The sequence below is a fragment of the Thalassophryne amazonica genome, chromosome 15 (assembly GCF_902500255.1).
Source record: "Thalassophryne amazonica chromosome 15, fThaAma1.1, whole genome shotgun sequence".
In the NCBI taxonomy this organism is placed as follows: Eukaryota; Metazoa; Chordata; class Actinopteri; order Batrachoidiformes; family Batrachoididae; genus Thalassophryne; species Thalassophryne amazonica.
In genome coordinates, this window is record NC_047117.1 from 1725823 (window position 1) to 1751145 (window position 25323).

General features: G+C 42.7%; 1 protein-coding gene across 3 annotated transcripts in view; it reads right to left on the bottom strand.

Moving 5' to 3' along the window:
* LOC117527088 (CSC1-like protein 2) overlaps positions 1-25323 on the bottom strand; it is an 83999-nt gene that overhangs the window by 1737 nt on the left and 56939 nt on the right. For 2 of the 3 annotated variants that reach the window (XM_034189264.1, XM_034189262.1), the window contains exons 17-21: positions 14856-14921; positions 14563-14725; positions 5628-5736; positions 4846-5010; positions 4618-4733 (exon numbers count right to left, since the gene is read on the bottom strand). In XM_034189264.1, the coding sequence (XP_034045155.1) occupies positions 4618-4733; positions 4846-5010; positions 5628-5736; positions 14563-14725; positions 14856-14921 (619 nt within the window). Of the gene's footprint in view, positions 1-4617; positions 4734-4845; positions 5014-5627; positions 5737-14562; positions 14726-14855; positions 14922-25323 lie in introns of all 3 variants that reach the window. The other variant, XM_034189263.1, reaches the window with a different exon arrangement.

The window sequence follows — 25323 nt, forward strand, 5'->3', positions numbered from 1 at the left end:
TCTGACAACCAGACAGTAAAGGCCCTTTTCCACTACACAGAACTAGCACTACTTGACTTGGTTCCAGGCACGTCTTTTCCATTACAAATAGAACCTCCTCAACATGGGCGGGGTCATCACAGCAAACTGCTGTAACGTCGATTTATACGCGACACGAACATAAACGATGGAGGATTCTGTGTGTTTGCTGCTCTGAGTTTTTAAAGAGAACGCTGCAGGCGGCGAGATGAAACACGCTTGAAAAGTCCAACAGACTTTGGGAAGTCACACAAGAATACGAAGACAAAAAGATACAAGCTGCTAACGAGACAAAGCATGACGGTAAGCTAATCGTTAGCTTCCCAGATTAAATGATTCATTTAGACCCTGTAATCAATTACACTACATTTTTTTTAATAACCTGAGAGCACCAATTAAAATATGTATGCTGTGTGTGTTTCAGATGGTTTTCTCAGAGTCACCGCTGCAAAGCTTCATGCCACAGAACAGGACATCTTTCTCATTTGCCTACATGTTATACCCTGGTTATGTTTCACTGTGAATTTTGAAATTTTTTTTTTCTTTTTGCTAAAATGTCTCCACTTTTGTGTTACATCAATTTGATTTGTAAAAGTTATCAAGGTTCACTGATTTAAATTAACTAACAGTTTGAAAAGCTGTTTAAGCAAAATCCAGTAGTAAAATAAGTTTTACATTTAAAGGGGTCATAAATGTAAATTGAAGTAAACAGACAGTAAAACTGGTTGTTCAAAATATCTGAATTAATTACTTCTGGTTTGGTGTAAGTCATCCAGCAGAATTATACACCACAGTACAATAGTTTGTGGTAAAATGTTACATCTCATTAAACCTCAAACCTCGTATAGTCAGAATCCCTTGATGTAATGGTGCCTTCACACTAAAGTCACTAAACCTTTTCATGTTAAATACCATTTGCTAAACTCTCAGTTTAGACATGATTATTTCAGCATCTTTGTAAAATTCAGCCAGGTGTAGTGTGCAGTGTCTGCTGGAGCAGAAAATCCAAATTAAACATTCTTAGAAATGAACCATCATTGCAACATCAATGACAAAATGTTTTTTAACTGCTGAATCAGCCTGAAATGACAAATTATGATACAATCACATAAGTCAGATTGTTTACTTAAACCAAAAGAGGAGCAAATACAAAATCTGTGCAACACAAACTATACAAAAGTTCCATGTGTCTATAGCCCTGGGGTGGGGGTGCAGGTCACACGCCCCGGTCAGGCATTGTGTGCACAAGCTCGCGCAGCACGCCAAGGACTGGCTGATTAAAAGCAGCTTCCACCTCTGTTGCTTCCTCAAGGATCAGTCTGATGTGTCGATCACACTGAACCCAGTTCAGCTTCATCACTCAAACATCACTCAGGATGGACAGATTCTCCGGCTGGAACAGGCTCCTGTTTCTCCTCCCTGGACAATAATGAAGGTAGAAATGGGAAGTGGTTAACTTACATAGACACAGGGTGACCCCCCCCAAAACCATAAGAACTGTAATAAATCTGGACAAAAAAAAAAAAAAACCTTCAGTCTCTGTATGATCATTCCCCAGAGTTTCAGTTATCTTGGTCACTTTGCATAAAAGTTGTGTTCTTTCAAAATTATCCTCCAACAAATCTGACAGTTTAGAGCATCATTTTGAAAGAACATGACTTTTATGCAAAGCGACAAAGATAATGGAAACTTTGTGGGATTTATTACAATATTTATGCGTTCTGTTTTTTTGGGGGGGAGGGGTCACCCTGTGTGTGTGTGTATATATATATATATATATATATATATATATATATATATATATATATATATATCTATCAGGGCTGTGAAATGAAAATTGTGAAATCCGAGGGAAATTCGCAGGGGGTAGATTGTAGAATATTTAAAAAAAAAATCTGGGTAAAATATCAATAACATACCTAATAATAAAAAGCCACACATTCTTGTGTAAATTCCTGTAAATCCACTCAAAGCCACAATGTCTTTTCCCATGAAAAAAGTCTACATTAATAAAAACTAATTTACATTCTTGTGTAAATTCATGTAGCCTAAATTCATTCAAAGCCACAATGTCCTTTTTTCAATCAAAGAAAGTCTAGATTAATGAAAGAAAAAAAAAAGGCACATAATCTTTTCTGAAATTCTGTTTGAACAGCACAATGTTTATTTTCCAGAGAGAAAAAAATTCTTACCAGTTCACTTTTCCTGTTTATCTTTCAGGTGTGTTGATGACAATTCCACGGATTCTTGTCCTTATCAGACTTTTTCAAACCGTCTTTCTCGCCATCTTCTCTCTGTCTGATGTCGCGCCGTGACACAGACATGCTGCAAAATTCTTCTTTTAAAAACTTGAAAGTTCTAAAACTCTGTGATGTCCATAAAACTTGCATGATGTTGTAAAAAAGGAGAACGCTTTGCGATAAACATTTTAAAAACTCAGTAACGATCACGATTAAAGAGTACAACACTGACACTCCCGCACCCCTCCCCATGAGGAAATCCGTGGAATTCCGCAGATCCGCAGAGTTTTCACAGCCCTGATATATAGAGTATTTGGGAAACACATTTTGGCGCTAAAAGCCATGTGATGTGAGACATTTATTACACTATGTAACACAAGTTTTGTTCCTGGCTTCTAAGTGTTATATTTCAACTGCTTATGTCTAAAGTCTATGGAAAAATGACTACATTCAGCACAAACTTTGATTTGATTTTTTTTTTTACGTTCTAGAAAGTTCTAAAAGTTTCTTGAAATTTCTAGATAATTCTGGAAACTTCTAGAAAATTCTGGACAGTTCTAGCAGTTAAAGAATATTCTAGAAGACTACTCAGTAGTAGTGAAGGCGAATCGAGAATATTCTTGAAAACAGACAAATTTCAAAATATCATTGTCCTGATCACAGAAGCAAAGTTTCTGTGGAATAACAGCTATTTTCTATTTATTTAAGGCGTAACAGGTTAGGAAAACACACTGTGTACCCAGGAACAAAACTAAAATCATTTGTTACATAGTGTATCGACACGTTGCCATGTGGTGCTGGACGTTGATACAGATGTTGAAGGTGGTGGTCAAACCCTCCTCGCTTATAGATTCTTCAACAAAAACAACATGAAATGGCAATATGTCAAAAAAAAATAAAGTAATGGCACTAAATTATTCAGATGTACATGTTTGTTGTCATGCTGACTTTAGGTGTTTTTTTCAGAAGTTAATACTTTAAAGCAGAGCACGGAGTTGGCAAGCTCGCTAGTTAGCAATCAGCTAGCTTACTGTGTCCACATACATGAGACAACGATGTTACTTTAACAGAAGTTTAGACTCAAAATATCCTTGTTTATTAAAGTGTGCGTCCCACTAATGGGATAAGTAACATTAAAAGGTGCTTTCAAGCAGACTACGGATTATGAAGTCACAAAAACACGTACCGTCCTCGCACTCCCATTGCATTTCGGATCGCTTCATCCAGCTCTTTTTCTCCTCCGCCACCCAAGACTCATCCACGGACCACGGTTTGTGCAAGCAAAAAAAAAAAAAAAACTTGAATGAAACGAAACAAAAGCATAATCGCTGTAACGCCACTGCAAGTATTTAAACATGGCGGGTTTGATTCTTGTGTCAGACAGCGTGCTCATGACTCGTCCAGTGACAACATTCTCTGACCAATCAGTGGCCAGCAGCCTGTTGGCTCGGCTCGCTTGGAACCTCTTCTGAGCAGATACCAAAAAAGCACCAGGTACCAGGTACTAACCCTAATGGAAAAGCAAAAAAAAAAAAAAAAAAAACAGAGTGGAGTCGAGCCGAGTAGTGCTAGTTCTGTGTAGTGGAAAAGGGCCGTAAGCACCAGGACCCTAAAGACTTGACCTTTGTTGTCCTGCAAAAGTATGATCGTATCTTCAAATCCACAAAGATCACAGGATCCTCCATGAAGTCTTGGTCAGTCAAGGCATCTAAAACCCCGTTTGCACAACGACAGGGTCTGTCCAGCGCACTTAAAATTGTGTTGAATGCCACATGATGCCAAAGACACCCCAGAACCCAAGAAGGTCCTCTCAGTGTCCTCTCACAAACCGCCATGACCACCCTGAAGCTGAACCCGATTTCCACAGAAGAGTCACCAAGTCACCAGACCGCCACAGACCACACCCCGTGACCATCTGATGGGCGTGTAATGATCATGATGTTTTTTTTCCCCATGGAAAGAACAGATCGTCCACTGAGACATGACCAGAGTGACATGAGTTTGGACAAGAAGTATTGAGCAATACTTCAATATCACAGCCAACGGGCGACAACAACTAGGACAGAGTGCTGTGATTTTTATTAATAAACTTATAAAATTCCACGCCACCTGATGACCAACAAGTTCATCAGAAAGTTTTGTACCTGGTTAAAACTTTGAGCAGAGATCAGGATTTGTCTTCTACTTTTCCTGCAGCTGATGGTTCATTCTGGGCATCTGAAAGCTCCAGTGTCAATTCAGGACACATGGACATGCAGTTTGTCCGTCACGTCAAATACGTCAGCGCTGCATCCACAGAGGCAGGATACGGGAGCGGTTTATGTTGGTAAAGGTCATGTGATATAAAAGTGCTGTTCACCTTGTAGTTGTGAGCACTGAGGTACTTGAAGTGTCCAAAGCAGACGTGGGACAGACAGACCACAATGGTGACAATCAGGACCACCAGTGTGAACATGGAGGTGGGCGTGGCAAAACCTGAGAGCAAATCAGCAGTTAGCTTAGCGTGAGACATACAGGACAACATCAGGACTGTTAGTATCGTGTTGACGGGTGCACTGGCCAACAGGGGGCAGTGTTGTAGCGTTACCTGTGCGCATGGTGGAGAAAAAGAGCAGCCAGAAGAGGCAGAGAATGGGTGCAGCCACCACCTGAGTGACAGCTCCAGAGTGGATCTTCTTGTCCAGTTTGGAGGGCAGGTAGGCATAGTACATGTTGTAGCGGTCCACCAGGTGCTTCAACAGCATATACATCAAGCCTGCAGGGGGCAGCAAATCAACAGCAGATAATCAAGCAGGTGCACAGGACCAAAAACCCAACATCATAACCACCAACTGTCTGAGTGTTAACAAAACAAAAACAATAACACCAACGCTAACACTGCTCAGAGCCCTGCTGAGCTATGCTAATGCTAACACTGTTCAAAGCCCTGTTGAGCTATGCTAATGCCAACACTGTGCTCAGAGCCCCGCTGAGCTATGCTAATGCTAACATTGTTCGAAGCCCTGTTGAGCTATGCTAATGCCAACACTGTGCTCAGAGCCCCGCTGAGCTATGCTAATGCTAACACTGTTCAAAGCCCTGTTGGGCTATGCTAATGCTAACACTGTGCTCAGAGCCCCGTTGAGCTATGCTAATGCTAACACTGTGCTCAGAGCCCTGTTGAGCTATGCTAATGCTAACACTGTGCTCAGAGCCCTGTTGAGCTATGCTAATGCTATCCCTGGTGAGCTATGCTAATGCTGTGCTCAGAGCCGTGCTGAGCTATGCTAATGCTAACGCTGTGCTCAGAGCCCACTTCCACAGTACTGCGGCATTCCACAGTACTACTCTGTAGTACTGTGAAATGTGGGTGTGGTGTACTTGGGGACTGACCGAAGGGGACAATGATGGGACATGTAATACTGTAGGCCATCACCACGGTGAAGACATTCATGATCCAGGCATACGCTGCGCCGAACTGGAACTCATAGGCCTGGTGCTGGTAGGTGGAGACAAAGCATTTTGAAATGAAACAAACAGACTACAAACACACAAGCGCCCCCATCAGGAAGCAGTGTGCACTGCATCACTAAGAATGAGAATCATTCACAAACAGACCAGTTTCCATCTGAACAGAACAAACTTCAAACTAAAGAGCAAAAAAAAAAAAAAAAAGTGAGCATTTATACTTGGCAGAAAAATAAACTGATAAATGACAAACAAAGAAGATTTTTTTATTAAAGTCTTTCTACAAGCGCATGAAGAAACGTCAACTTTGTCCCAAGGGTGGGGCTGGAAAAAAAGCTACACTGTAGGACGGACACTCACAGAATGAGGACACACGAAGGACATTTAGTTTCCAATTTAAAAAGTACAAAACTTTTTTTCTGCTTTGTATCATTAATAATTTATTTTAATTAAATGTGTTTACATCCAGTAAGTGTTCACAGCACTTCACTTTATCCACTTTTTATGTAACAGCCAGATTCCAAAATGGATGAAATCCATTTTTTTTTCCTCCTCAAAATTTCCAAGCATGAAGTCAAAGGAATTGTCTGTAGACCTCTGAGTCAGGATTGTCTGGAGTCACAAATCTGTGGAAGGGCTCAGAAACATTTCTGCTGCTTTGAAGGTCCCAATGAGCACAGTGGCCTCCATCATCCGGAAATAGAAGTTGTTCAGATCCACCAGGACTCTTCCTAGAGCTGGACGCCTAAACTAAACTGAGTGATCGGGGGAGAAGGACCTTAGTCAGGGAGGTGACCAAGAGCCCCAATGGTTACTCTGTCAGAGCTCCAGCATTCCTCTGTGGAGAGAGAAGAACCTTCCAGAAGGACAACCATCTCTGCAGCAATCCACCAATCAGGCCTGTGTGGTAGAGTGACCAGACAGAAGCCACTCCTTAGTAAAAGGCACATGGCAGCCCACCTGGAGTTTGACAAAAGGCACCTGAAGGACTCTCAGACCAGGAGAAACAAAATTCTCTGGTCTGATGAGACAAAGATTGAACTCTTTGGCGTCATGTTTGGAGGAAACCAGGCACCATCCCTACTGTGAAGCATGGTGGCAACATCATGCTGTGGGGATGTTTTTCAGCAGCAGGAACTGGGAGACGAGTCAGGATTGAGGGAAAGATGAATGCAGCAATGTACAGAGACATCCTGGATGAAAACCTGCTCCAGAGCGCTCTTGACCTCAGACTGGAGCGACGGTTCATCTTTCAGCAGGACAATGACCCTAAGCACGCAGTCAAGATATCAAAGGAGTGGCTTCAGGACAACTCTGTGAATGTCCTTGAGTGGCCCAGCCAGAGCCCAGACCTGAATCTGACTGAACATCTCTGGAGAGATCTGAAAATGTCTGAGCACCGACGCTCCACATCCAACCTGATGGAGCTTGAGAGGTGCTGCAAAGAGGAATGGTCCAAACTGTCCAAAGATAGGTGCACCAAGCTTGTGGCATCATATTCAAGAAGACTTGAGGCTGGAACTGCTGCCAAAGGTGCATCAACAAAGTATTGAGCAAAGGCTGTGAATACTTATGGACATGAGATTTATTAGTTTTTATATTTTTAATAAACTTAAATAAACTTTTCATGTTGTCATTATGGAGTGTTGTGAGTAGAAATTTGAGGGGATGTAGAAGTTCAGACAAACAGGAAGATGTGTCTGCTTCAGCTCCATTCCTCCAAAATCCTTTCAGTGGGGCTGTGCGGGCGTGGTGTGGGCTGTGGTGTGTGCTGTGCGGGCGTGGTGTGGGCTGTGCGGGCGTGGTGTGGTGTGTGCGGGCGTGGTGTGTGCGGGCGTGGTGTGGTGTGTGCTGTGCGTGGTGTGGGCTGTGCGGGCGTGGTGTGGTGTGGGCTGTGCGGGCGTGGTGTGGTGTGTGCTGTGCGGGCGTGGTGTGGTGTGTGCGGGCGTGGTGTGTGCGGGCGTGGTGTGGTGTGTGCTGTGCGTGGTGTGGGCTGTGCGGGCGTGGTGTGGTGTGGGCTGTGTGGGCGTGGTGTGGGCTGTGCTGTGCGGGCATGGTGTGGTGTGTGCTGTGCGGGCGTGGTGTGTGCTGTGCGGGCGTGGTGTGTGCTGTGCTGTGCGGGCGTGGTGTGTGCTGTGCGGGCGTGGTGTGGTGTGTGCTGTGCGGGCGTGGTGTGGGCTGTGCGGGCGTGGTGTGGGCTGTGCTGTGCGGGCGTGGTGTGGGCTGTGCGGGCGTGGTGTGGTGTGTGCGGGCGTGGTGTGTGCGGGCGTGGTGTGGTGTGTGCTGTGCGTGGTGTGGGCTGTGCGGGCGTGGTGTGGTGTGGGCTGTGTGGGCGTGGTGTGGGCTGTGCTGTGCGGGCATGGTGTGGTGTGTGCTGTGCGGGCGTGGTGTGTGCTGTGCGGGCGTGGTGTGGTGTGTGCTGTGCGGGCGTGGTGTGTGCTGTGCGGGCGTGGTGTGGTGTGTGCTGTGCGGGCGTGGTGTGTGCTGTGCGGGCGTGGTGTGGGGCTGTGCGGGCGTGGTGTGGGCTGTGCTGTGCGGGCGTGGTGTGGGCTGTGCGGGCGTGGTGTGGGCTGTGCGGGCGTGGACGTGGTGTGGGCTGTGCTGTGCGGACGTGGTGTGGGCTGTGCTGTGCGGGCGTGGTGTGTGCTGTGCGGGCGTGGTGTGTGCTGTGCGGGCGTGGTGTGGGCTGTGCGGGCGTGGTGTGGGCTGTGCGGGCGTGGTGTGGGCTGTGCGGACGTGGTGTGGGCTGTGCGGACGTGGTGTGGTGTGTGCGGACGTGGTGTGGGCTGTGCGGGCGTGGTGTGGGCGTGCTGTGGCCTGTGCGGGCGTGGTGTGGGCGTGCTGTGGCCTGTGCGGGCGTGGTGTGGGCGTGCTGTGGCCTGTGCGGGCGTGCTGTGGGCTGTGCGGGCGTGGTATGGGCATGGTGTGGGCTGTGCGGGCGTGGTGTGGGTGTGGTGTGGGCTGTGTGGGTGTGGTGTGGGCTGTGCGGGTGTGGTGTGGTGTGGACTGTGTGGGCGTGGTGTGTGCTGTGTTAATAATCACAATGGGCCTTATGTATCAACGTTGCGTACGGCGATATTTGAGCGTATATGGGGTGTACGCCAAAACGGCTGCGCTACTTGGCATTTATCAATGTGGTCGTTGGCGTACGCTGCGCTGAAAATATACACCAGGTCGAGAGGTGGCGTAAATTATACCCCAAAATGAACCAGCGCTGGAATCCACATAAAAATGAAGATGATCAACATGATAAACAGTGACATTATACAAATCAATGCATATGTTACATAAATAACACTTTCTTGATTATACTACATATTAATCAGAATGTTATATAATCAGAATGTCGCCTGCTCTGGGGGCCAGAGCAGGCGACATTGAAGGAAATTTGAAACTGCTGGCTAAGGCTAAGCGTAAATTTGGTAAGATTGTAATTCACGTCGGCAGTAATGACACCGGGTTACGCCAATCGGAGGTCACTAAAATTAACATTAAATCGGTGTGTAACTTTGCAAAAACAATGTCGGACTCTGTAGTTTTCTCTGGGCCCCTCCCCAATCGGACCGGGAGTGACATGTTTAGCCGCATGTTCTCCTTGAATTGCTGGCTGTCTGAGTGGTGTCCAAAAAATGAGGTGGGCTTCATAGATAATTGGCAAAGCTTCTGGGGAAAACCTGGTCTTGTTAGGAGAGACGGCATCCATCCCACTTTGGATGGAGCAGCTCTCATTTCTAGAAATCTGGCCAATTTTCTTAAATCCTCCAAACCGTGACTATCCAGGGTTGGGACCAGGAAGCAGAGTTGTAGTCTTACACACCTCTCTGCAGCTTCTCTCCCCCTGCCATCCCCTCATTACCCCATCCCCGTAGAGACGGTGCCTGCTCCCAGACTACCAATAACCAGCAAAAATCTATTTAAGCATAAAAATTCAAAAAGAAAAAATAATATAGCACCTTCAACTGCACCACAGACTAAAACAGTTAAATGTGGTCTATTAAACATTAGGTCTCTCTCTTCTAAGTCCCTGTTGGTAAATTATATAATAATTGATCAACATATTGATTTATTCTGCCTAACAGAAACCTGGTTACAGCAGGATGAATATGTTAGTTTAAATGAGTCAACACCCCCGAGTCACACTAACTGTCAGAATGCTCGTAGCACGGGCCGGGGTGGAGGATTAGCAGCAATCTTCCATTCCAGCTTATTAATTAATCCAAAACCCAGACAGAGCTTTAATTCATTTGAAGGCTTGTCTCTTAGTCTTGTCCATCCAAATTGGAAGTCCCAAAAACCAGTTTTATTTGTTATTATCTATCGTCCACCTGGTCGTTACTGTGAGTTTCTCTGTGAATTTTCAGACCTTTTGTCTGACTTAGTGCTTAGCTCAGATAAGATAATTATAGTGGGCGATTTTAACATCCACACAGATGCTGAGAATGACAGCCTCAACACTGCATTTAATCTATTATTAGACTCTATTGGCTTTGCTCAAAAAGTAAATGAGTCCACCCACCACTTTAATCATATCTTAGATCTTGTTCTGACTTATGGTATGGAAATAGAAGACTTAACAGTATTCCCTGAAAACTCCCTTCTGTCTGATCATTTCTTAATAACATTTACATTTACTCTGATGGACTACCCAGCAGTGGGGAATAAGTTTCATTACACTAGAAGTCTTTCAGAAAGCGCTGTAACTAGGTTTAAGGATATGATTCCTTCTTTATGTTCTCTAATGCCATATACCAACACAGTGCAGAGTAGCTACCTAAACTCTGTAAGGGAGATAAAGTATCTCGTCAATAGTTTTACATCCTCATTGAAGACAACTTTGGATGCTGTAGCTCCTCTGAAAAAGAGAGCTTTAAATCAGAAGTGTCTGACTCCGTGGTATAACTCACAAACTTGTAGCTTAAAGCAGATAACCCGTAAGTTGGAGAGGAAATGGCGTCTCACTAATTTAGAAGATCTTCACTTAGCCTGGAAAAAGAGTCTGTTGCTCTATAAAAAAGCCCTCCGTAAAGCTAGGACATCTTTCTACTCATCACTAATTGAAGAAAATAAGAACAACCCCAGGTTTCTTTTCAGCACTGTAGCCAGGCTGACAAAGAGTCAGAGCTCTATTGAGCTGAGTATTCCATTAACTTTAACTAGTAATGACTTCATGACTTTCTTTGCTAACAAAATTTTAACTATTAGAGAAAAAATTACTCATAACCATCCCAAAGACGTATCGTTATCTTTGGCTGCTTTCAGTGATGCCGGTATTTGGTTAGACTCTTTCTCTCTGATTGTTCTGTCTGAGTTATTCTCATTAGTTACTTCATCCAAACCATCAACATGTTTATTAGACCCCATTCCTACCAGGCTGCTCAAGGAAGCCCTACCATTATTTAATGCTTCGATCTTAAATATGATCAATCTATCTTTGTTAGTTGGCTATGTACCACAGGCTTTTAAGGTGGCAGTAATTAAACCATTACTTAAAAAGCCATCACTTGACCCAGCTATCTTAGCTAATTATAGGCCAATCTCCAACCTTCCTTTTCTCTCAAAAATTCTTGAAAGGGTAGTTGTAAAACAGCTAACTGATCATCTGCAGAGGAATGGTCTATTTGAAGAGTTTCAGTCAGGTTTTAGAATTCATCATAGTACAGAAACAGCATTAGTGAAGGTTACAAATGATCTTCTTATGGCCTCGGACAGTGGACTCATCTCTGTGCTTGTTCTGTTAGACCTCAGTGCTGCTTTTGATACTGTTGACCATAAAATTTTATTACAGAGATTAGAGCATGCCATAGGTATTAAAGGCACTGCGCTGCGGTGGTTTGAATCATATTTGTCTAATAGATTACAATTTGTTCATGTAAATGGGGAATCTTCTTCACAGACTAAAGTTAATTATGGAGTTCCACAAGGTTCTGTGCTAGGACCAATTTTATTTACTTTATACATGCTTCCCTTAGGCAGTATTATTAGACGGTATTGCTTAAATTTTCATTGTTACGCAGATGATACCCAGCTTTATCTATCCATGAAGCCAGAGGACACACACCAATTAGCTAAACTGCAGGATTGTCTTACAGACATAAAGACATGGATGACCTCTAATTTCCTGCTTTTAAACTCAGATAAAACTGAAGTTATTGTACTTGGCCCCACAAATCTTAGAAACATGGTGTCTAACCAGATCCTTACTCTGGATGGCATTACCCTGACCTCTAGTAATACTGTGAGAAATCTTGGAGTCATTTTTGATCAGGATATGTCATTCAAAGCGCATATTAAACAAATATGTAGGACTGCTTTTTTGCATTTACGCAATATCTCTAAAATCAGAAAGGTCTTGTCTCAGAGTGATGCTGAAAAACTAATTCATGCATTTATTTCCTCTAGGCTGGACTATTGTAATTCATTATTATCAGGTTGTCCTAAAAGTTCCCTAAAAAGCCTTCAGTTAATTCAAAATGCTGCAGCTAGAGTACTGACGGGGACTAGAAGGAGAGAGCATATCTCACCCATATTGGCCTCTCTTCATTGGCTTCCTGTTAATTCTAGAATAGAATTTAAAATTCTTCTTCTTACTTATAAGGTTTTGAATAATCAGGTCCCATCTTATCTTAGGGACCTCGTAGTACCATATCACCCCAATAGAGCGCTTCGCTCTCAGACTGCAGGCTTACTTGTAGTTCCTAGGGTTTGTAAGAGTAGAATGGGAGGCAGAGCCTTCAGCTTTCAGGCTCCTCTCCTGTGGAACCAGCTCCCAATTCAGATCAGGGAGACAGACACCCTCTCTACTTTTAAGATTAGGCTTAAAACTTTCCTTTTTGCTAAAGCTTATAGTTAGGGCTGGATCAGGTGACCCTGAACCATCCCTTAGTTATGCTGCTATAGACGTAGACTGCTGGGGGGTTCCCATGATGCATTGTTTCTTTCTCTTTTTGCTCTGTATGCACCACTCTGCATTTAATCATTAGTGATCGATCTCTGCTCCCCTCCACAGCATGTCTTTTTCCTGGTTCTCTCCCTCAGCCCCAACCAGTCCCAGCAGAAGACTGCCCCTCCCTGAGCCTGGTTCTGCTGGAGGTTTCTTCCTGTTAAAAGGGAGTTTTTCCTTCCCACTGTAGCCAAGTGCTTGCTCACAGGGGGTCGTTTTGACCGTTGGGGTTTTACATAATTGTTGTATGGCCTTGCCTTACAATATAAGGCGCCTTGGGGCAACTGTTTGTTGTGATTTGGCGCTATATAAAAAAATTGATTGATTGATTGATTGAATAATCAATAAAAATCCCGCTCTTGCGGGATTGTTGGTCTATCGAGCACGATCCGTGGCTACAACGCTGACTGCAAAGAAAGCGCTGTTCGCCTTTTTCTCCAGACTTCGAGCCTGGAGCCAGAGCAGCGCTGAGCTTAACTTCATGTGGTGTGATCGTTTTAGACAATGAAATTGATAATAACTGTAGTTTCGTCATTCCCTTAATTCGCCCGTGCTGCAACCAGGTTTTGTCGTCTCCATTCGTTTGTTACAATAAAATAAATACATTTTAAGAATAAAGAAATCTGACAGATTAGACGTGTCTTATTAATTGAGTGAGCAAATATCCACATGTCAAGAATTATTGACATGTGAAAAGAGAATACAGTGATCCCTCGCTATAACGCCGTTCACCTGTCGTGGCCTCGTCGTTTCGCGGAGTTTTTAGTCCAATTTTGCATGCTTTTTTTTTTTTTTTTTACAGTGTTCTGTGTTCTGCGTATCTGTTTATAAGAATCTTGTTGCCCAGAAGAGAAAAGAGCGCCAACAACTACTCATAACTGTGTTTGTCACACGGAAACAAACACCTGCTGCAGCCAGGTGTGAGTGGAAAAAGGCGCAGCGTCAGGAAGCAGAGGCGCGATCTGTGAAATACTGGTCAGTCACTATTAATAATTTCTTATGTGTCCGACCTCGTTCGTTGATCGTTAAAATTAATTCGTTAGTTCTAAAAGCCATCATAATTATTTATAGGAAAACGTTCTATTTTTATTTCTCAAACAAATGTTTGGTCCTGAAAACAGTTTGGTTTTATTTTTCTACTAAGACTTGAACTTTAAGAGTGTTTACACACGAGAGAAAAGTGAGAAAATGTTCATGCCTGATTGAGAAAGTGTATAAAGTGGTTTTACAGGGTTTTTACAGCCTTAAAACGTCTATAATAATTGTAAAAAATAACACTGACTACGTCGGGGTTTCGCGTATTACGGGCTATTTTTAGAAAGTAACTCCCGCGATAAACGAGGGAACACTTTTTTGATTATACTACAAAACAATTCATACAACGGCCGCTTTTGACGCTCTATTGGCATGCATCGTGATTGGTGGAGTTTTTTCTTTGCCGTCTTTCCGGCTTCCATGTCGTAAATGAGGGTGTGTCTGAAGCGGAGTCTGAATATTTATGGCCGTGTTTATTATAATTACGATTGTTTTCACCCGCCGCATTTATCAAGGTCACGTCAGGCGTACGCCGGAAATGGGCAGGTGCGCACTGCTTGATACATGTCACAGCGACTTTGGTGTACTTCAAATTTACACCGGAAATTTACGCCACAAGTGCGCAACTTTGATACATGAGGCCCATTATCCCCTTTGATCACTTTGGGTGTAGAGACTCAGACTCAGAGAGTCAGACTCAGATAAGCTGCTGTGGTTCAAAATGACGCATGTGCAGTGAACGCAGGGCAGATCAACTTTTAGGGGGGGACCTGCAACACCAGGAACATGTTTTTTTCTTTAATGTGTTTTGACATTAAGGTGTTTCATAAATGAAGTTATTATTACTGCAGCTAAACCGCCGGCCCATCAGGACGCTCTCACCCTCTTGACATTGCGGCGGTCAGCGGCTGAGCGTGCCAGGCAGAGCCGAATCATGTACATGAGCAGACCAGGAATCCGCAGTAAGTCCATGGCGTTCCCGATAAATGCTGAGGCGATGACATAGTTAACAAAGAACGCTCCATTATCCGGCAGGAAGACGCATCTGAAGGAGACACAGCGTTAAATAAGTCCTCAAACATGGACAATGGCAACATTACTGACAGCGCCACCTGCAGGGCAAATGGTGAAGCTGCAGCAGAGACTGAAAACGACAGTAAATAAGAAAAACTCACTCAAATCGGACTTTGCCATCAGCGAGGAACTTCTTATCAAAGAGCCAACGGAAGAAAACATCCAGACTGCAAAAAACACAAACCCAGGGTCAAAGGTCAGTGTTCACACTCACGTCCTCAGAAGGTGCGTTTGTACCTCCACTGAGGCCATTTCAGGCTTTTGTTGGATTGTCAGTCAGAACGAGTCCCCAAACCCAAACGAGTCACAGAACCCGAATGAGTCGCAGAACCTGAACAAGTACCTGAACGAGTCCCTAAACTGGAATGAGTCACCAAACCCGAACAAGTCACCAAACCCAAATGAGTCCCTGAACCCAAAAGAGTCACACATCCTGAACAAGTCCCTGAATGTGAACAAGTCCCTGAACGAGTCACAGAACCTGAACAAGTTGCAGAACCCAAATAAGTCCCCAAACCAATCGTAGAACTTTAACAAGTCACCAAACCTGAATGAGTCCCTTGTGGCTCACACACACACACACACACACACACACACACACACACACACACACACACACACACACACACACACACACACACACACACACACACACACACACACACACACACACACACTGTACTGTTCAGATAGAATTCACCGAGTCACATCACGACCTGTGGTTGCACTGTGTGTCCGGCTCTATATGTAAACCTGTTTCACACCTTGCTGTCTGCCACTGGGGGTTATACGGCGTTCCTTTCTCTCCGTCTGACAGAAAGATCCTGGCAACTTTCTCCCACACAGACTGCTGGCTTGAACCATTTCTTCTAATAAATAAAAGGTTGAAATGGTTTCTCTTATTTTCTGTTACCCGTCTGACACTTCTGTTAGTTTTTTTTTAGTGCAACCACTGAATTTTAACTCACGACTTTGCTCCTGTGTGAATCTTCAAAGTGGTTAGCATTTTCATTAGCGGTTAGCTTGTGGTAGCTTGGCTACATGCTTGGATTTTCTGGTGCACAAATTAAATTACTCTCTACATTAATCTTGTGCGATGCTGACAGAAAGGGTGGCTCTTTTACAGAGACGTGTCCATAAGCTAGAGCAGCTTTAGTTCAGTGGAGCTAAATATTTCAGGCACTCCAGATAAGCTTAGTGTCAGTCCAGCTAGCACGTCCGTTAGCACTAGCTTAGCAATGCTGGCTAAAGATGATGGCTTTCGGACTGCTGTTAGGTAGAAGACGTCACGTAGGGCTTGGTGCCCACTTGTACCCCGATCACAGTCGCCACTGTGAACTGTAAACCGTTTTTCAGCCTTGGATTTGCCTGCTGTTAGTCCTTCAAGTCCACAGGTGACTTCTACCCCTTTCTCCAGGCAGAAATGCTGTGCGTTAGTGATAGGGGATTCTATCACCCGTCAGTTGATGTTAAATATACAGTAGTGTTCAGAATAATAGTAATGCTATGTGACTAAAAAGATTAATCCAGGTTTTGAGTATATTTCTTGTTGTTACATGGGAAACATGGGGGGGCTCCCATGATGCACTGTTTCTTTCTCTTTTTGCTCCGTATGCATCACTCTGCATTTAATCATTAGTGATCGATCTCTGCCCCCCTTCACGGCATGTCTTTTTCCTGTTTTTTTCCCTCAGCCCCAACCAGTCTCAGCAGAAGACTGCCCCTCCCTGAGCCTGGTTCTGCTGGAGGTTTCTTCCTGTTAAAAGGGAGTTTTTCCTTCCCACTGTTGCCAAGTGCTTGCTCATAGGGGGTCGTTTTGACCGTTGGGGTTTTTCATAATTATTGTATGGCCTTGCCTTACAATATGGAGCGCCTTGGGGCAACTGTTTGTTGTGATTTGGCGCTATATAAGAAAAAAGTTGATTGATTGATTGATTGAAACAAGGTACCAGTAGATTCAGTAGATTCTCACAAATCCAACAAGACCAAGCATTCATGATATGCACACTCTTAAGGCTATGAAATTGGGCTATTAGTAAAAAAAAGTAGAAAAGGGGGTTTTCACAATAATAGTAGCATCTGGTGTTGACGCTACAAACTCAAAACTATTATGTTCAAACTGCTTTTTATCAATCCTGTGAATCACTAAACTAGTATTTAGTTGTATAACCACAGTTTTTCATCATTTCTTCACATCTGCGAGGCATTAATTTTGTTGGTTTGGAACCAAGATTTTGCTGGTTTACTAGTGTGCTTGGGGTCATTGTCTTGTTGAAACACCCATTTCGAGGGCATGTCCTCTTCAGCATAAGGCAACATGACCTCTTCAAGTATTTTGACATATCCAAACTGATCCATGATACCTGGTATGTGATATATAGGCCCAACACCATAGTAGGAGAAACATGCCCATATCATGATGCTTGCACCACCATGCTTCACTGTCTTCACTGTGAACTGTGGCTTGAATTCAGAGTTTGGGGGTCGTCTCACAAACTGTCTGCGGCCCTTGGACCCAAAAAGAACAATTTTACTCTCATCAGTCCACAAAATATTTCTCCATTTCTCTTTAGGCCAGTTGATGTGTTCTTTGGCAAATTGTAACCTCTTCTGCATGTCTTTTATTTAACAGAGGGACTTTGCGGGGGATTCTTGCAAATAAATTGGCTTCACACAGGCGTCTTCTAACTGTCACAGCACTTACAGGTAACTCCAGACTGTCTTTGATCATCCTGGAGCTGATCAATGGGTGAGCCTTTGCCATTCTGGTTATTCTTCTATCCATTTTGATGGTTGTTTTCCATTTTTTTCCACGTGTCTCCAGTTTTTTTTTGTCCATTTTAAAGCATTGGAGATCATTGTAGATGAACAGCCTATAATTTTTTTGCACCTGCGTATAAGTTTTCCCCTCTCCAATCAACTTTTTAATCAAACTACGCTGTTCTTCTGAACAATGTCTTGAACGTCTCATTTTCCTCAGGCTTTCAAAGAGAAAAGCATGTTCAACAGGTGCTGGCTTCATCCTTAAATAGGGGACACCTGATTCACACCTGTTTGTTCCACAAAATTGATGAACTCACTGACTGAATGCCACACTACTATTATTGTGAACACCCCCTTTTCTACTATTTTGACTAATAGCCCAATTTCATAGCCTTAAGAGTGTGAATATCATGAATGCTTGGTCTTGTTGGATTTGTGAGAATCTACTGAATCTACTGGTACCTTGTTTCCCATGTAACAATAAGAAATATACTCAAAACCTGGATTAATCTTTTTAGTCACATAGCACTACTATTATTCTGAACACTACTGTATCTAAATATCTAAACATCTAAACACTTCATTCAATAGCTTCAAATATTACAGAAAAACATAAACGGACAACAAAATTATTTGATCAACTCCAAATAAATAATAGCTTACACACACACACACACACACACACACACACAAAAACAACAACAACAAAAGAAGTCTAAAGTCTGTTCAATCACAACCTTTTGTGTTTTACAGAAAAACATACTGAATTTGTTGGCTAACTTCAAACTTCCATAATTTAAATAGTACAAATTCTGAACACTCAAAAAGTTTCAAGTTTTATAAGCTCCAGCATTTTGTCTTTTGTCAAAAACCAAAACCATTTCCTGCAACTTCAGCTTTACTTAATCAAAAATTACAAACTTAGGCCTTGTCCACACAGAAACTGATATAATCTTGTTACTTTCAGTATTTTTTTAAATGCTGTAGTATATACACCAGGCCTGTATGTGGCACTGTAACTCTCTCACAAAAAAGAGAGAAGATGACGTTGTGTACGCACACCGTCGGTGTAAGGAGCTAATCAGTGTAGCATTAGAAGCTACAACTTTACAAAGCAGCATACCGAGTAAAATAAAGCCTTTTCTGATCATCGGAAATATAACATTTAAAGAGAAGCAGTGTGCACATACATGTGGCCGCTCTCCACCTCACAAGCCAAATTAAAGGACACGTCCTGTAACTGAATCAAGTTTAAGGCTTCAAAAACTGAATTTATTCGGATTCGGTCAGAGTTTTCATCATCAGTGTGAACAGTGGAGTGATCAGTTTTTCACAGGCTGTGTTCACGTGCGCACGCAGCCTGACTGACTGAGGACGTCACTGCTCTTACGGCCCGGGGAAAAAAAATAATTACCCCTGAAAACAGAGAGGGAACAACATGAATCTGAAAATCATTGTTCAGGGAGATCTTGTGACGTCTTCTGTTTATAATGAGAATCATTATTGCTATCGTTTTATTGCCCCGCCCTACAGTAAGTCGGTTCATTTCCTTATCACCCTGTCTTATATCACACACACTGATCATATCCTCAGAGACTCCACCATGTTTAACCCTCTGGGGTCCGAGGGCATTTTTTGGACAGTTCACTCGCCTGGCATAAATGTTTTATTATTGCTGTTAAAAGATCACCCTGCATCCCAGAATCAAGCTTTATATCTTTTTTTTTTCAGGACAACCTGTACTTTCAGAATATATATGCTATAGTTGTGTTTTCTAAGTGTAATAAAGGTTTACAATCAGAAATAAGAAAGGAAAAAGTAAAGCGGAAATAATTTTCACACACATTTATTCAAAACACACAGCAAACTATAATAAACAACTGTTTTGACACTTTATAAAGGTAATTTGGGCTACTGTGTGAAAGACTGTACAACAAAAAGGTTCAAACAAACAAATGCACATTCTGAACAATATATACAAAATGGTGTATGCGTTTTGTTTGTCTTCATCTGAAAGCAATTTCTGTCTGCTTTTACACAAAGGTTAAATCACAAACTTCTACTTCTACTGTGTTTTGGACTGTTCTGTCCTGCTCTGAAAGCAGCTTTCACACTTTGGCCCATTTACACTCTGAGGAGCGGCCCCTCCCCCCTTCCTCCATTGATATGGTAAACAGTGCTTTACACCAGAGCCAGAGAGCTTGCCACAGGCTTATCCAATAACATTCACAGGTAATGAGGAGTGGAGCATCTCTGAAACTCACACACTCTGTTTGAGCACGTGAGATTGTATGAGAGGCTCTCTGTCTGCTCCCTCTGATGACTTGGCACTTTGCTCTTGCTTGCCTCTACTGGTGGTTGGCTCTCACTGCGGTATTGTATCACTTCCTGTTCCAGAGCACAGCGGTGTTTTGCTGTATCTGTTAGCTGTTTAATCTGCGCAGTTAGATTGATCTAGTTACCTAGATAACGATTTGTTTCACAGTGTTATCTTCACGTGCCTTAACTAAAGCACTCCCTCTGCTGAATCACCTCTAAATTATTTACACGTTATTCACACTGTTTTTAGGCATCAGCTAGCTTAGCGCAGCTACTAGCTCTTAGCTGGTTTAGCATGGCGGCTTCTCCTGTCTCTCCCGCACTTTTCTGCTCTGGGTGTGAAATGTTTAGTTATTCCTCGGCCTCCTTTAGCAGTAACGGTACTTGTAATAAGTGTAGCTTATTCGTAGCTTTGGAGGCCAGGCTGGGCGAATTGGAGACTCGGCTCCGCACCGTGGAAAATTCTACAGCTAGCCAGGCCCCTGTAGTCGGTGCGGACCAAGGTAGCTTAGCCGCCGTTAGTTTCCCTTTGGCAGATCCCGAGCAGCCGGGAAAGCAGGCTGACTGGGTGACTGTGAGGAGGAAGCGTAGCCCTAAACAGAAGCCCCGTGTACACCGCCAACCCGTTCACATTTCTAACCGTTTTTCCCCACTCGGCGACACACCCACCGAGGAACAAACTCTGGTTATTGGCGACTCTGTTTTGAGAAATGTGAAGTTAGCGACACCAGCAACGATAGTCAATTGTCTTCTGGGGGCCAGAGCAGGCGACATTGAAGGAAATTTGAAACTGCTGGCTAAGGCTAAGCGTAAATTTGGTAAGATTGTAATTCACGTCGGCAGTAATGACACCCGGTTACGCCAGTCGGAGGTCACTAAAATTAACATTGAATCGGTGTGTAACTTTGCGAAAACAATGTCGGACTCTGTAGTTTTCTCTGGGCCCCTCCCCAATTGGACCGGGAGTGACATGTTTAGCCGCATGTTCTCCTTGAATTGCTGGCTGTCTGAGTGGTGTCCAAAAAATGAGGTGGGCTTCATAGATAATTGGCAAAGCTTCTGGGGAAAACCTGGTCTTGTTAGGAGAGACGGCATCCATCCCACTTTGGATGGAGCAGCTCTCATTTCTAGAAATCTGGCCAATTTTCTTAAATCCTCCAAACCGTGACTATCCAGGGTTGGGACCAGGAAGCAGAGTTGTAGTCTTACACACCTCTCTGCAGCTTCTCTCCCCCTGCCATCCCCTCATTACCCCATCCCCGTAGAGACGGTGCCTGCTCCCAGACTACCAATAACCAGCAAAAATATATTTAAGCATAAAAATTCAAAAAGAAAAAATAATATAGCACCTTCAACTGCACCACAGACTAAAACAGTTAAATGTGGTCTATTAAACATTAGGTCTCTCTCTTCTAAGTCCCTGTTAGTAAATGATATAATAATTGATCAACATATTGATTTATTCTGCCTAACAGAAACCTGGTTACAGCAGGATGAATATGTTAGTTTAAATAAGTCAACACCCCCGAGTCACACTAACTGCCAGAACACTCGTAGCACGGGCCGAGGCGGAGGATTAGCAGCAATCTTCCATTCCAGCTTATTAATTAATCAAAAACCCAGACAGAGCTTTAATTCATTTGAAAGCTTGACTCTTAGTCTTGTCCATCCAAATTGGAAGTCCCAAAAACCAGTTTTATTTGTTGTTATTTATCGTCCTCCTGGTCGTTACTGTGAGTTTCTCTGTGAATTTTCAGACCTTTTGTCTGACTTAGTGCTTAGCTCAGATAAGATAATTATAGTGGGCGAATTTAACATCCACACAGATGCTGAGAATGACAGCCTCAACACTGCATTTAATCTATTATTAGACTCAATTGGCTTTGCTCAAAATGTAAATGACCCACCACTTTAATCATATCTTAGATCTTGTTGTGACTTATGGCATGGAAATTGAAGACAACAGTATTCCCTGAAAACTCCCTTCTGTCTGATCATTTCTTAATAACATTTACATTTACTCTGATGGACTACCCAGCAGTGGGGAATAAGTTTCATTACACTAGAAGTCTTTCAGAAAGCGCTGTAACTAGGTTTAAGGATATGTTTCCTTCTTTATGTTCTCTAATGCCATATACCAACACAGTGCAGAGTAGCTACCTAAACTCTGTAAGTGAGATAGAGTATCTCGTCAATAGTTTTACATCCTCATTGAAGACAACTTTGGATGCTGCAGCTCCTCTGAAAAAGAGAGCTTTAAATCAGAAGTGCTTGACTCCGTGGTATAACTCACAAACTCGCAGCTTAAAGCAGATAACCCGTAAGTTGGAGAGGAAATGGCGTCTCACTAATTTAGAAGATCTTCACTTAGCCTGGAAAAAGAGTCTGTTGCTCTATAAAAAAGCCCTCCGTAAAGCTAGGACATCTTACTACTCATCACTAATTGAAGAAAATAAGAACAACCCCAGGTTTCTTTTCAGCACTGTAGCCAGGCTGACAAAGAGTCAGAGCTCTATTGACCCGAGTATTCCTTTAACTTTAACTAGTAATGACTTCATGACTTTCTTTGCTAATAAAATTTTAACTATTAGAGAAAAAATTACTCATAACCATCCCAAAGACGTATCGTTATCTTTGGCTGCTTTCAGTGATCCCGGTATTTGGTTAGACTCTTTCTCTCAGATTGTTCTGTCTGAGTTATTTTCATTAGTTACTTCATCCAAACCATCAACATGTTTATTAGACCCCATTCCTACCAGGCTGCTCAAGGAAGCCTTACCATTAATTAATGCTTCGATCTTAAATATGATCAATCTATCTTTATTAGTTGGCTATGTACCACAGGCTTTTAAGGTGGCAGTAATTAAACCATTACTTAAAAAGCCATCACTTGACCCAGCTATCTTAGCTAATTATAGGCCAATCTCCAACCTTCCTTTTCTCTCAAAAATTCTTGAAAGGGTAGTTGTAAAACAGCTAACTGATCATCTGCAGAGGAATGGTCTATTTGAAGAGTTTCAGTCAGGTTTTAGAATTCATCATAGTACAGAAACAGCATTAGTGAAGGTTACAAATGATCTTTTTATGGCCTCAGACAGTGGACTCATCTCTGTGCTTGTTCTGTTAGACCTCAGTGCTGCTTTTAATACTGTTGACCATAAAATTTTATTACAGAGATTAGAGCATGCCATAGGTATTAAAGGCACTGCGCTGCGGTGGTTTGAATCATATTTATCTAATAGATTACAATTTGTTCATGTAAATGGGGAATCTTCTTCACAGACTAAGGTTAATTATGGAGTTCCACAAGGTTCTGTGCTAGGACCAATTTTATTCACTTTATACATGCTTCCCTTAGGCAGTATTATTAGACGGCATTGCTTAAATTTTCATTGTTACGCAGATGATACCCAGCTTTATCTATCCATGAAGCCAGAGGACACACACCAATTAGCTAAACTGCAGGATTGTCTTACAGACATAAGGACATGGATGACCTCTAATTTCCTGCTTTTAAACTCAGATAAAACTGAAGTTATTGTACTTGGCCCCACAAATCTTAGAAACATGGTGTCTAACCAGATCCTTACTCTGGATGGCATTACCCTGACCTCTAGTAATACTGTGAGAAATCTTGGAGTCATTTTTGATCAGGATATGTCATTCAAAGCGCATATTAAACAAATATGTAAGACTGCTTTTTTGCATTTACGCAATATCTCTAAAATTAGAAAGGTCTTGTCTCAGAGTGATGCTGAAAAACTAATTCATGCATTTATTTCCTCTAGGCTGGACTATTGTAATTCATTATTATCAGGTTGTCCTAAAAGTTCCCTGAAAAGCCTTCAGTTAATTCAAAATGCTGCAGCTAGAGTACTAACGGGGACTAGAAGGAGAGAGCATATCTCACCCATATTGGCCTCTCTTCATTGGCTTCCTGTTAATTCTAGAATAGAATTTAAAATTCTTCTTCTTACTTATAAGGTTTTGAATAATCAGGTCCCATCTTATCTTAGGGACCTCGTAGTACCATATCACCCCAATAGAGCGCTTCGCTCTCAGACTGCAGGCTTACTTGTAGTTCCTAGGGTTTGTAAGAGTAGAATGGGAGGCAGAGCCTTCAGCTTTCAGGCTCCTCTCCTGTGGAACCAGCTCCCAATTCAGATCAGGGAGACAGACACCCTCTCTACTTTTAAGATTAGGCTTAAAACTTTCCTTTTTGCTAAAGCTTATAGTTAGGGCTGGATCAGGTGACCCTGAACCATCCCTTAGTTATGCTGCTATAGACTGAGACTGCTGGGGGGTTCCCATGATGCACTGAGTGTTTCTTTCTCTTTTTGCTCTGTATGCACCACTCTGCATTTAATCATTAGTGATTGATCTCTGCTCCCCTCCACAGCATGTCTTTTTCCTGGTTCTCTCCCTCAGCCCCAACCAGTCCCAGCAGAAGACTGCCCCTCCCTGAGCCTGGTTCTGCTGGAGGTTTCTTCCTGTTAAAAGGGAGTTTTTCCTTCCCACTGTCACCAAGTGCTTGCTCACAGGGGGTCGTTTTGACCATTGGGGTTTTTCTGTAATTATTGTATGGCCTTGCCTTACAATATAAAGCGCCTTGGGGCAACTGTTTGTTGTGATTTGGTGCTATATAAATAAAATTGATTGATTGATTGACTTTCACTGACTGTTGTGCGTAATGGCGCAGGGCGCATTGGAGCCAGCAGCCAGGGGGCCAGGGGGATCTTTGGTTTATCACGCGAGATGAATCTGCCCTATGACTGGATTTTGGAAAACCATGTGACGGTGAACCAATTCCGACTGGACACTCACATTGCGCACGTCATCACACAGCTTCTATGAGGAGTACAAAGATGGTGGATGGCTGACTCGAAAGTCCGCGGAGTTAACTTTTCAGAAAAAAAAAAGGAAGTTTCTATCTCATATCATTAAAAAGTTATTTATAATTTAGTAAAACTTGGTCTCAGCAATCATATATGATGGCGTCGGCACCAGAGGGTTAAACATCTGACTTGTTTGATTTCTCAATTAATGTCCCACATTCTCACGGCACAGCCGAGTCCCACAACATGACACGTCGTCCGACGTCCTGCCTGTGTCACCGTGTCCTGCCCCCGCCCCCCGAAATCCGAGGAAAATTTCCTTTTAATTGTAAACCAAATTATGCATTAACTCAGAACAATTAAACTACATGAAATTTATGAAGACTGAAAAGACTGTTACAGCATTTCAAAAACCACAGCTAAAGATTGTAGAATATTTGGAAAATCATGGTAAAATATTAATAACATACCTTATAGTAAAAAGTCACTTATATTCTTGTGTAAATTCATGCAGCCTAAATCCATTCAAAGCCACAATGTCTTTTTTACAATGAAAGAAAGTCTAGATTAGTGAAAAATAATTAAATCACATAATCTTGTCTAAAAATCCTGTTTGAACAGCAGAATGTTTATTTTCCAGGGAGAGAAAAAT